Source organism: Polyodon spathula, chromosome 10, assembly GCF_017654505.1.
Source record: "Polyodon spathula isolate WHYD16114869_AA chromosome 10, ASM1765450v1, whole genome shotgun sequence".
NCBI classification, from domain to species: Eukaryota; Metazoa; Chordata; class Actinopteri; order Acipenseriformes; family Polyodontidae; genus Polyodon; species Polyodon spathula.
The window spans coordinates 28004541-28017947 of record NC_054543.1 but is presented as its reverse complement, the minus strand read 5'-3'; the positions used below and the strand labels follow the sequence as shown (position 1 = coordinate 28017947).

At 38.9% G+C, this 13407-nt stretch overlaps 1 protein-coding gene across 3 annotated transcripts; it reads right to left on the bottom strand.

Moving 5' to 3' along the window:
- Positions 1-2952: 2952 nt before the first annotated feature.
- LOC121322051 (keratin, type I cytoskeletal 18-like) lies at positions 2953-12321 on the bottom strand. 3 transcript variants are annotated; one of them, XM_041261516.1, is made up of 9 exons: positions 11830-12321; positions 10466-10548; positions 9805-9961; positions 9128-9292; positions 8268-8393; positions 7594-7814; positions 5797-5825; positions 5450-5541; positions 2953-3266 (listed from the first exon to the last, which is right to left on the bottom strand). In XM_041261516.1, the coding sequence occupies exons 1-9, from the start codon at positions 12235-12237 to the stop codon at positions 3231-3233; spliced, it is 1317 nt and encodes a 438-aa protein (XP_041117450.1). In that variant the 5' UTR covers positions 12238-12321; the 3' UTR covers positions 2953-3230. The 3 variants fall into 3 exon arrangements, with proteins under 3 accessions (XP_041117450.1, XP_041117452.1, XP_041117453.1); XM_041261518.1 differs by lacking the exon at positions 5450-5541; XM_041261519.1 differs by lacking the exons at positions 5450-5541; positions 5797-5825.
- Positions 12322-13407: the final 1086 nt, after the last annotated feature.

Genomic DNA, 13407 nt, shown 5'->3' with positions numbered 1-13407 from the left:
CGCTAATTCTTTTTCTCATTTCCAAATTCAGAGATTCAGAGCATTAGCTAGTGAAGCCAACCTCCCTTTTCAGACCTGACATTTATGTGAGCCATCCACTGCATTCCCTAATACTGCAGGCTCAAGAAACAACTCTTCTCAGCATCGCTCCCCGTTCACTGCAACTGTACCGGTCAGCTTGGAATTGCTTTAAAAATGTTCACATTGCATTCAACATTCCCTTCATTTTCAATGCCCGTAGAATCATCCCATATTATGTCCCTTAACAATATAGCTATAAGAGTTTTCTCCATCAAAATTTCAATTTCTGACATCTAGTTTTTCCACAAACTCATTTTCAGAGCATCCAGCTCTACACTCAGCAACTCACAAATTTCACTAATCCTGAAAGGGCTTTAATCGCACATCACCCTCAGACCCGCTGTTTATTAACATAAACAGAAATCGTCACCCGACGTTGGTTCTTCTTTCACCTTAGCCAGATTCTTTCCAGGTCCGGATTCGCAGCTGAGCATTTCACCGGTCATTCCTTCAGAATCGTAGCAGCTTCTCGCCATGGAGTTCCAGACTCCCTTATCAAAAACCTTATCAAGTTATTGGTCCTCCAAGTTTACATTAGAACAAATATTACGGATCCTCAAAATGCTTTTACAAAAATGTGCTCTTAAGTGTTAGTAGCCTGCAGGGGGAAGGGCAATCGAATCAGCCATGGATTCCCAGAGGTTTATTTCCCAAACTTGGGTTTTGTTTTCCTCCTCTGCGCACCGCCGAGCCTTGTTAAAGGTTTGGCTAAATCTTCAAGTGGGCTATATCCAGTGTTCTTTATGGGGTCTCGTCCAGTCGGCCAAGCAGCGAGCCCTCAAACCAAGTTAGATTTGACGCCAAATGAATGTGTACATACAGCATACTTCTCTGTAAAATCACATACTCCGCATTTTCCACAATAAATATTTGTACTAAAACATTCTGTGATTGGTGTTTGTCCCGAACTCCTGAAATATAGTTGGTGAACTGGATGTCATGAGCTAGCTCGATCGCCCAAAACAGTGCAACATATATACCAATGAGTTGTTGATGCCCTCTCAGAACAGACCAAATCAAATTGCAAATTAACATATTGATTGTGTTTTATTTGTTTGCATCATTAATATTTGGCACAACAGTAAATCCAACAGAACTTAAAAGAAAGAAGAGGATCTCTGACAGGACAGACTTCCTCAGATCGCTGCTGTCCAATTGAAACTGGCGGCTGAGGTAACCTTCAAAGTTGCCAAGTCCTCTTATAATAAGCGGAATTGGGCTTGTTTTTATGAGAGTTGTAATTTGCATAAACACCCACTTTAACATGGGTTGTGGTTGTTTTGGGCTTGTTTTGAAAGGCAGTACCACTTCTTTCTAGAGAGACTTGGCAACACTGATAACCTTCCCCATCTGTCTTGCAGGCAGCCACTGATTCCTGAACACCTCATTTTGTTGTTGACAAGAGTTTGTGCAGGATACAGCAGGCAGTGGAAATTTTGGGAACAAACTAATGGTGCACTTCAGTCCGTTTCATCAGTATCCACCACCTCCCATTCAAGTGCCCACTACCCATATTTGCCCAGGCGTAGTGAATGCTTCCTCAGCAGCTGTCAGCCATCCGGACTGGTAGGGTTTCTAAGCCAGGGTAGTATACGCAGCATCACCTGATCCCCTATATGCTTTATTGCCTGAATGAAAGGGAAATATATATATATATATATATATCCCCCGGTTTTCAGCCATGGTGTTCTGCAGTACCTGTTGGTCAGTTTCATTTTATACCTCTGAGTTAATTTTTAATTAATGAGTCGTAAGATAAATGAGTTGAAACAGTATTCACTACTAACGACATGACACCCCACTAATGACATTTGAAAAACAATTTGGACAAGAGCAGTAAAACACATTATTAAACAACCAGGCATGAGGTATCATACTCCAGTCCTCGAGGGCCGCAGGGTCTTCTGGTTTTCATTCCAACTTAAGCTCTCCATTAACAGAATTGATCTAATTATATGTTGAATTTGACATATGTAATATTTTTCAAATTCTTTTACAGTTGATGGATTTAAAAATTCACTTCATGGCACGATTCAATGTACTACCTATGAAACATTTTATGGCCTGAGAGAAGTGTTAAATTTGTGCAGTTATAAAAATTAGGTAACTGAGAGCTCTGTTGGAACGAAAGCCAGAAGACAGTGCAGCCCTCCAGGAACTGAGTTTGACACCGCTGGTTTAGATTCACTCGTGTACCAGTTCTCTGTGCATGGAAACCACATTTTCACAAAATTTCACTAGTAATCTTCAAAAACAGCACGAGTACTTTACACAAAGCTAATTTACATATTAACCCCCCACCTTTCCCCTTCACTTGCATGACGTTGTGTGAAAAGCCCGGTTTACTCGAGTAAAATAAACTGAGCGAACGGAAACCCAAAAACATTTTACACAAGACATTTTTCACGAGCAGATGCCTCGAGGTAAAAGAAAACACGCATGGAAACTCCACCAATGATACAGACCACACACTTTGAGATGTATAAACCGTTGTGTCAAAGATATCATTCCTCTTACATTTTCACTTCAGGAATACTTGATTTTTGTTCTGAAAAAGACTGCATTCTAGTTAGTTTTGCCTTCTGTGCTTGAATATGTAATTCATAACCTACTATTGCTGCAAGTAATCACAAGAGCAGGTCTGTCTGGCTTACAGTATAAGCTGCTACAGTGGTAAGGGGGAGTAAGCTTATGTCTCTAAACTCAAAACTACCTTGGGGGAATGTAAACAAACAGGACTGCACACAAAGCAGTAAACAGTGTAGTAAATGTAAACACACCCAAAGGAATTTCATTTTTGAGATGCTGTGGCTTTAAAATACAGCATGAGCTGTGCACTATTTAGAGAATAATGAAAGGAAGACAGACATGTATCAGTTGAACCCCATCTTTATTGCTAAGAACACGGCACACATGAATAAAAACACCTGAAACATGACCATATCAAACTTATGTTATTTTAAAAAAGGCAAACACTACCGTTTAAGCATAACATTAGCCTTGCGCAGAGGCAGTAAAAAGCATTTATTAAAAAAATAAATAAACCCATGTGAGGTTAATCATAGAAGGAGCAGGGCTTGTGTTAGTTTACTGCTCGATCTCCTCCTCTTTCTGAGAAACAACCTTCCCATCCACAAGCTCCTGGTTTATCACCACCACCCTCCTAATAGTGTGCTGTTGAGGCTCTGAAACAAATACAAGGAAAGGAAATGTGAGTATTGCATTTCATTTACATGGCAGAAAGAATACCAGGACCACCACTGACATAAGGAGATGCTGTTCTGTTGTTGGCAAACATCTTCTCGTGTCAATGGTTGAGGCCATTGTAGGGTGTGTGGAATAGTGCAATTTGGGGATGTCAAGAGTTTTTGAGTGGTAAATGTATAGTAGTCAACCGAATAAATTTTAAATGAAGCATAAATCTTGTTCTATATGTACTTTAGATGTATTTATCCCATAGCTTTATTATTGAATCCCATATGCGGAAAACTAGTTAGCCAGCTACCAAGATGGTGAATGGACAGAAATGTTTTCTAACAGGATAGGGTATATATTAAAGTAGTTGTTTAATTCCATAAATCTCACTTGTGCACCTCAATTGGTTATGCAGGTCTCAATTGTGCAGTATTTTCATTATCCATTAGGTTCTACTCAAGGTTTAAGTAGCGTATTTCAGGTATTCTTTTGTCATTTCACCCAGACAGTGAAATTGTCCCCACGTGTTCATGCAATGATCAGGATTATTGTTCTCTAATTTATACTAGTGTGCTGCTTTTGACCCTGGCTTTATAATGGCCTCTATTATTTTCATACAACTGCATTATACAATATCATTTTGCTGCTATTTTTTCCCAGATACATTTCACAGAAACTTCAAAACACAGGTTAGAGACTCCAAGTAAGCGAGAGTTGAAAAACATTAGAAGTGATAGTTCCCATAATCAGAATCCATGATAATGTTCCTTTCTGTTAGATGAGTGGCTGCTAAAATTTCCTCTCACATGCATGTCTGTAGTAATAAACCTTTAAGGTCCCTGTGACAGAAATATAATGAGTTCTGGTTGGAATTCTCCCTCCCGACCTGTGAGGTTGCTAAGTAGCGAAAGGGGAAGTCTTTGGATAGGCTGGGCTGAAAGTTCATTTCCTGGGTTGGGAAGTCGGTCAGCCTGGAAGAAGGTGAGACTTCGTTGCAGGAACGTATTGTAGCGTGCACGGGGGAAGGCAGCAGCAGGGCTGGTAGGTGACGTAATCACATACAATGACATAAGCCTGATATACACTCCTTGCAAAGGAGCTGGCTCTTTTGTACAGTGGTATCGGCGTTGTGCTTTAGTGCAAGAGGTCTCAGGTTCGCGCCCGCCCTCCGTCTTTGTGTTGATTCCCTCGCCCTATGTGATGCGCCTGCCTGCGGCAACCGAGATCGCTACAGTATTGACCCGGAAGGTACACAAGATAGCAGCTGTAAGCAATAGAGATCATAAATCTTTTCCTTCACTTGGTTCATACTGAGAAACGAAGGGCCTTGTGAGATGCAGAGAAAGCATTGTAAAAGTATTTTGTGTTTTCCGTGTTGTTAGTAATTGTCTTGTTTGTTAAATCAACAGACGGCCAAATCCGGAGCTGTCACCATGGGCCAGCACAAAACCAGATCAACACTGCACTATAGTCACGGTTAACACTGTTATCACCATTTGTTCACAAATATAGCACGCATTATATTGTACTTCACCACAAGCACTGAGAGCACTCGCTTTTGATCATGTGTGTGTGTCTAATTGTGTGTGTTTAGTTCCGTGCTTATTGTTTATGGGACTGCAACCCTTTTCACTACTGTGCAATATACACTGTTGTATATTGCCAGCTCTATTATTTGCTGGTTGGTCATCAGACCATTGGATTAATAACCATTAATCAAACCATTTCACCTGTACTTTGTTGTCTGTTTGTTTCTTGGGATTACTGCACCAGCATCGCACCTGCTACTAATTGCCACTTTGCCACAGTCCCCAAGAAGAAAAGCACATCCTACTGCCTGACGTTGATATTTAGTCATATCCATTTAAGTTTATAATAAAGCATGTAAACTTTTGAATAACACAACTTTTCATATAGATAAAATTTGACTGACAGGCACTTAACAGACACTTAACTTATCCACAGCTTTCTGACTGGGCTGAATAAAATCAAATGTAAATCTCTTAAACTAATTGTAGCTAACAAAATAATTCCATACATCTCAGCTATTTTGCACTTCCGTGGCAATGTAGGTCTCAAATATGTGGTTTTTAATGGATTAGTGTTATAGCAAACACGCATTTTATTTTAAAACAGACACCCTGGTACAACACTAATATCCCAGTTTGCTTGCCTTGCTTTCCAGGAAGTCTGTTACTGCCTCCTTCACCCCAGTCTTTTGGCTCACTGAAAGCAGGTCATTCACATGGGGAAGCAGCTGAATGACTATTGACAGGAAAGAAATCAGTAAAGGTGTGGGATAATTGTACCCTCATGGTGAAATGAACCACAAAAACGTGAGGTTTCTGTAACCATGATTTAAAATGAAAATACAAGTTTGATAAAACACTTTTCTTTCACAACTTCACATTTGAGACTGCTATAACTAATGGGTGCGCATGGTGGAGAAAATGAATGGAACAGTTTTGTTAGCAACTGTTACTTCAATAAAGAAACAAACCGTTTTCTCAAGACACTCACCCGCATTCACTGGCAGCAGTGGCTCAGCTCTGCAGAACAACAAACAAACAAAAAATATGTTTGGTTGAATGGAATGATGTTTAGCTTCATATCTCTGACTCTTTGGAACTCTCTTCCAGCTTTGGTGCGTGATGCTCCCATCGTCGCTCGCTTTAAATCAACTCTCAAGACCCACCTGTTCTCTCTTGCTTTCCATGCTCTTTAAGCCTGATATCTGCTATTAGCTGCTGTGTTGCTGCTACTATTACATGTATTATGCACTTTCCACTGTATTTAATGTACTATTTTATGTATTTTGCTACAGTCATGTATTATGTACTTTCCACTGTATTTAATGTACTATTTCATGTATTATGCTACTATCACGTATTATGCACTTTCCACTGTAGTTAATGTATTATGTATTGTTTTGTTTTTTTTTTCCTTTTTTTGTTTTACTGTATATCAGGTATTATGTATTTCTTTGTATTTAAAGTATTGTGGATTTTCTTGTTGATACTGCATCTTGTACAGCGCTTTGTGATGGTGGTCCACTATGAAAGTCACTATATAAAATAAAGATTGACTGATTGATTAACATGCCTTCTGCAAGAAAAGGTGAAGCATGTGCTCTGACTGTGTAACTAATGTATAACGACAGTGCTGTCATTTCTAAGGGATGGCATAGTGTTGATATTATATCTTCTAGTTTTTTCCACAGTATGTAAGCTTTTCCTGCATTACAAGAAAACCAAAAGATATAGGAGCAGAATACCAGTAGGGAAAGAACAGCAATGGCTAAACATCTGGGTACTTCTTGTCAGTTATAGACAAGAAGACGCTGTGATCTCTAAGGTGAAAGAGTAAGATTAACACGAACATGTAAAAAAATCTGCTTTAAACATGTGCCATGTAATACAACAATCAAAAATTGTGATCATTACTGCTTAAATGTTTATCACATTTTTTATTTAAATACTGTAAATATGTAAATATTTCAGCAGAAATACAGTGAAAAAACACCAAAATGAGAGTTTGTGCAAAGAATTATCCAGTAGGCGAAGAAATAGTGAAAGGAAATTATGGAATGTCATTTGATCAGAGTGCAGACAGCAGCCACCACCAAGAGTACTGCAAAATGGCAAATCAACCACAATGGACTTTCAGTAAAAACATTATACCATTGTCTGACAATGAAAATGTTTATGAGTTTAGCAGTTTGGCTGTAGTGGTGTGCTACTGGCTATGATTGACTACAGTTCTGTAGAACCCTACTCTGTCAATGTAAATATGACAGTTTATCAGATAACAAGGAATGGATTGTCCTTCTGCATGGCCAACCGAGTGACTTGGCGGGATCTAAAACACTACCTTATTCAATTATATCCGCTAAGTAGCAGTGAATGGTGTGCAAACAAGGGAAGAGCCTTGATGAGCCCAACAGCCATTTCTCTTTACAAAACTTTCTTAGATTCTGTTCCTTTTCATGACCTGCTAATGCCAAAGCTATTCCAGCATTTTCCAACAATGTACTTGTTAGAACTTAAACTAGCGAAGGGGTGAATTCCAGTACCCATAATTACAGCATCCGCATCTAGGAAACCACATGAAAAACATGGGGCAAGCTACAGTTTAAATAGCTTACTTTCATGAAGTGTGGTTCATTCCTAACTAGGTATTCGAAACAAGTATAGCAAATAGCAATAATAAATGTATTTGCTTTAGTCTTTAAAAAGAGAGCTTGAGAACTGTACTTCCATTTTAGTGATGTGTTGACTGTATCTTAGGTTGTGACTTAGAGAACTGCCTGCCTCTCACCTCTCTTCCTCGCCCTCTAGGAGGCGCCGGTAGGTAGCAATCTCGGCCTCCAGTTTCATCTTCATGTTGAGCAGGATGGCGTAGTCGTTGGCTTGGCGTTCCGTGGTGGTGCGCACCTGCCCAAGCTCATCCTCTAGCCGCCTGATAGCCTCATTCAGCTTGCTCACTTCCATGTTGTAGCGGTTCTCTACATCGTGCAGTGTGTCCTCCAGCGAGCAGTTCTGGAAGAACAAGGGTTAGAGAGAGATCACACCACGAGCCACAGTATACAGCTCAGGGGGGTAATCAGTGAACTCCTACATGCATCTTTTTGCTAATTCTGTATCATTTGCAGTTTGTTTTTGATTTGAACTTAAAACTGCAGCCATTTTTACCTCCCCATAATTTTTACAATTTTTCACTACTATTTGACTGCCCAATAGATTTTAGAATTCTACTAACACTGTATTCCTCAGAAAGGTTGTATTTTGTTGTTACAGGCTTACTGAGTACTTTGAAGTGCGAGTCAAATTATGTTTAATAATGTATCTTCTTTTAGATTCTTAAATCTTAAATTGTCACACTATTTTAAAAAAAGCACACAAAAATCAAGAAATAGGGGTTAGACCACCACTAACTCTGATCTGCTCAGTCTCTTAGCTATCAGTAGAATGTAAGACGTAGGTAAATCGCACCGTGTTATGCAATGTCTGCAGTTCGATCTCCAGCCCCTGTTTCTGCCGGAGTAGGTCATTCAGTTCGATCTTGGCTGACTGCAGAGCCTCTGTGTTCTGGGTGACCTCTGTGGACAGCTCCTCAAACTGCATCACAAACAGAGGTAACTCTGAATACGTGCAGCACTTTTACAATGTATTTCGTAAGCTTCACAAAGAAACACAGCATTGAAGTATTCTACAGCTTTTTCTAACAATAATAACTTTACTAGAACTGTATTATGCTACTCTATATAATTCAGTTACAATTGTCAGGCTACACACTCTGTATTTCTTTTCCACCTGTAATGCATTTAATCACTGCCATTTCAATGGTGTTTTCATATTATTAACACAAACTTTTTCTTTTACCTTGGATAACATTGTCTAATTGCTGTAAAACTGCATTTTACCATTGTTAAAGCATAACATATTGTATTAATGCAGAAGGGTCAAATGATGGGAAATTCAACTATGACCACAAACGCCAGCGTGATGAAAGCACTGGCAAAGTTCCAATAAAATGCCTTGATCAAAGGTTCATCAGAAGCATTTTTGGTAACATTTATGGTGGCTAATTTACAATAAAAAAAAATTATTATATCGAGATTGCAAGATAAATATGAGACAATTAACTACTTTAATGTTTGGATGGAGGTTTAATTTAATTGGTTCAATTAAACAATTTAGACCAGAGTTGGAACAAAGACAATGACTGGAAGGGCCAACTTTGGCCACCCCTGGCCTAAATTTACCATGGTAAACTTATATGGATCTTTACAAGTGACTCCGTCTCTCCCATTTTGGCCCCAGTTTCATAGCCAGGTCTTGTGCTCTCTTACCTTGTTCTTGTACCAGACCTCAGTTTCCTCGCGGCTCTTCTGCACAGCCATCTCATACTGGCTGCGGATCTCTGCGATCGTCTCACCGAGGTCCACACCCTTGGGGGCGTCCACCTCCACAGAGACACTGGAGTCCAAGATCTGGGCTTGGATGCTGGCCACTTCCTGTGAGAGGGGCAAGAGCGACAGGAAATGGTTAGTAACTGATTTGAATACATGAATGTCCCTTATAAGTTCGTTCATAACACTTCAGACAGGATAAAATTGTGTTATCCTAAAAGCTACAAAACTGTCTCTGGTGTAACAATAAAATATATTTTGAGAAAAACCATGCAGCTACCTCAGAGCTACAGCGTTGGAGGACAGACCACAGGAGTCGCTGGTGCTCGGTGAGCCGAGGACACTTTGGTGTAACTCCACAAAACTATTTGAACAGCATTCATTCAAAAGGACTACTACTGTATTCAAACTGAATTCAGAATAGATACCAGAAGGATTTGTTTTGACATTAAGAAAACCTGCCACGGAAACAAAATATGCCAATTATCTTGAAAGAATGTTTAATGAATGCAATTGGAATACTGAAAAACAATCCATTTGGATTCTATAAGGAATCCAGATATGAAAAGGAACTAATTCTGAATGCACTGAAACAGGAGTCATATTTAGAGCATTACCTCCTCGTGGTTCCTCTTGAGGAAGGTCAGTTCCTCATTCAGGGACTCAATCTGGTTCTCCAACTGCATGCGGCCAATGCTTGTGTCATCAATGATCTTGCGCAGTCCACCGATGTCCTGCTCCACCCCCTGCCTCATGGCCAGTTCCGCCTCCCACCTGCAGGGGGAGCAAATGCATCAGGGAGATTATAGACGCTAAAGGCCTGGTTTTATCAACCTATACCAGGATAAATCAACCACTGATTGCATCAACAACTTTTTTAAACCAAGAATATGTGGTTTATGTAATTCATGGTGATTCATTGGTGCTGCACAATCCTCTAAAAAAACTTAAATAAATGTAACCCATAATGTTTACAGTATATATTTTGTAAGGATTAATTTTTCACATGATATATCCTGGTAATAAAAAGTGCATTTGGGGTTTGAATGCAAAAATAATTCATTCAAGACTGCAATACATGCCGTGACTAGACGATCTACACAGCGTCTAACAGACGCCAAACCCAGTGTCTCAAGCCAGCTCTGAATCTGCTCAAGCTGTACCAATTGATATTGTAAGCTTAATTCACCCTGCATTCACTACACACCTACTGAAGCACAGCCTCGTAAAGGTTGTTTTGTAAAACAAATCGATCAAAAAGATTCAAATCAAACTCACTTTACTTTGAAGTCATCAGCTGCCAGCCTGGCATTGTCAATCTGCAGGACCAGCCTGGCATTGTCCAGAGCCATGTCGCTGACCTGCAGGGGAAGAGGAGGCCAGTTACATCCAGCTACAGGCATTGGAACAATGCAACAGTTGTTCTTTTAAGTGGGGTCTTGCTTATGTTTTGGTCTTATAAAACATAATCCAAAGTATGTACAGTAATACTTATATGGTAACATAACACTGCCCCCAAAGGCAATAGTTTGTTATTAACTATCCACTATGTATTATTGTATTTGACAAAAGCAGAAAGCTGTAGCCTACTGCATTTTGTCCAGGTGTGATATTTGTCAGAAACCACACTTCAGATGTTTAACTCTGTGTGGTAGGTCTACTATGAAAAAACAATGTTTTAAGAATGTAATTATTTGTTTGTTTGCTTTTTTTTCATACGTTCAAAAAACGAATAAAAAAGCAGTATATTTTATGTTTAATATAATAACGTAGTTCTGTGTTTGTTTCTTATGCTGTTGATTTACAATATAGAAGCGGCGTGTATCCATAAATAAATAAATGCATAACAAAATTTGCTATAGCAGGGAAACAGGTCTCATTAGGTATTAAACCTCGTACTTGTTCACGATAGGAAAATGTTTTGAGAACTCAGATTGCCGATGTATCTATGCGAGGGAGTGGCTTTTCCCTACCTTATCAACACCTCTAATATTACCCTAGTTCATTTTTTCTCATAACAGTAATACTAACACGCTTCCCTCTTTAAAAAAAACAACAACAACAAAAAAAAACAGTGGCAGCGTTTCTTCTTAAAAATAAAACATACTGCAAATTGCTCATTTTACGGCACTAAAATTTGGGTCCGTCAGCGTGAAAACTGATCATTTCAGATTGCACACCATTTTTAACACACACTGATATACTTTTTTTTTTTTTTAAAAAAGAAACAATTACTTTAATTTAAAGGTTTAAGAAAATAACTAACGGTAATACAAGTGATGGTAAAAAATGCAAGTCTTACTCACTGAAATGCAAAATTCACGCTTTTTTTTTAAAAAAAAAATGTTTTGATTAATGTGTCATAAACAAACCTCGATCAATATATTACTTGCCTCTGATTAAAAAAAAATAAACAAATGTCTGCTTAGTTTTCTTTAACTGCACAGCTGCACATTCCGCGTGCCAGTTTCAAATAATATTTAATTCTGTTTCAGCTCTCAATCTGTGCGTAAAAAAAATGAAATACATTTACAAATATTTCTGAAAAAATATTCAGAGCGGGAATTGTAATTTCCACTTTATACTGTAGCGTGGACGGAGGTAGCAGTCAGGGCTGGTAGGTGACACAATCAAATATGTACCTGTTTCCTGAGGTCTGTCAGCGGTTTCTCGTAGGCGCTCCAGTCCCTTTCGGTGGGTGCTCTCCTCGACATGACCTCCTTGATCTGCTCCTCCAGTCTGCTGTTGGCTTCCTCCAGTCCTCGCACCTTGGAAAGGTAGCCAGCCAGGCGCCCATTGAGACCCTGCATGGTTTCCTTTTCATTATTGCAGAGAAGAGCAGAGCTCCCAGCGTTGAGATCCAGACAGCTGCTCAGACTGTTGCTAACTGCCCGGATAATGGGCACCGAGATCCGGGAACCCCTTCCATCGGCCCCAGTGAACATGCTGGCGGCGCCGGAGCGAAGGGCACTCTGGATTGAAATCCCGGAGGAGATGCTCATACTGGAGAATGAGCGGGGGGCGACTGAGGATCGCACTGTGAAGGACATGTTGAATTTGGAAGAATGAATTTTCTTAAAGTGGTAAAGCTCTGGAGAGTATGAAGATAGATCAGGGTTACCTACACAGGTGTGGAGCTGCCTAAGCGTTCTGCTACCGCTTATATACACCTGTACACCTGTAACCATGATGAATATGCGACAGCACTCAACAAATCAGAGAGTCGGAGACGCCCCCAAAGCAGACTGTAGAGATGAGATCACAGATGTTGGATGTTAAAAGTCTTGTGTATAGCATACATGTAATGTTGGTCGCTTTACCTGTGCAGGTGATAAGACAACAGTTACCAAAAATATTAGTCAAACTTTGAGCGCACTGATGGAGGACAGTAGGTAATAGTAGTACCGCATTTTGCTTTCACGTTTAAACTTCATTCCCATAAAACGTTATTATTATTATTATTATTATTATTATTATTATTATTTATTATTATTATTATTATTATTATTATTATTAGTAGTAGTAGTAGTAGTAGTCGTAGTAGTAGTAATATTTGATTGATAGACCTGTAAAGTGCCGAACTCAAGGGAGGAAGGAATGGTGTAAATTGCAAAAGTACACGCCTAGATAGCGCTTTTTATAAGCAATTCATAAGGAAATCTTAAAAAAAAAAAAAAATAAATAAATTAAAAGCAAACCTAAAAGGATAGATTATCAAAAGATAAAAATACAAATAAAAAAAAAAATAAAAATACCAGGAATAAGAATCAAACTCCCCTTTTTATCGGTTAAACCATCTGGCTTCAGAAAATCAAGGAGCTGCCACCCATGTATTGAAAGGGTATTCAATCAGTCAGAACGCATGTTTAAAGTTGCCTTTCAAACATTTAATCATATTCAAATATACTGTAAATTCGGAAAATACTACAGTCTTGAATTAGTTTGTTACACAGGTTAATCAAAACAAAACATAAAGCATGTTCCAGGGTAAACCACTCTGCGTTACTAATGATGATGTTAAAGATTATACAATACTATACATACATACATACATACATATAATACTATACTATACTATACTATACTATACATACATACATACATATAATAGTATGCTATACTATACATACACGCACGCACGCACATATTTGTATCTTTCTCAATCATAAGACAGAAGAATATGTTCAAGTTATGTTGATATATATTTATACCATAAACAT

Coding starts and splice junctions, on each gene's coding strand:
- LOC121322051 (XM_041261516.1), bottom strand. CDS start 12,237: ATGTCCTTCACAGTGCGATCCTCAGTCGCCCCCCGCTCATTCTCCAGT. Junction 8,394..9,127: donor AGGTCTGGTACAAGAACAAG/GTAAGAGAGCAC, acceptor TTTGTGATGCAG/TTTGAGGAGCTGTCCACAGA. Junction 5,826..7,593: donor CTAGAGGGCGAGGAAGAGAG/GTGAGAGGCAGG, acceptor GTTGTTCTGCAG/AGCTGAGCCACTGCTGCCAG.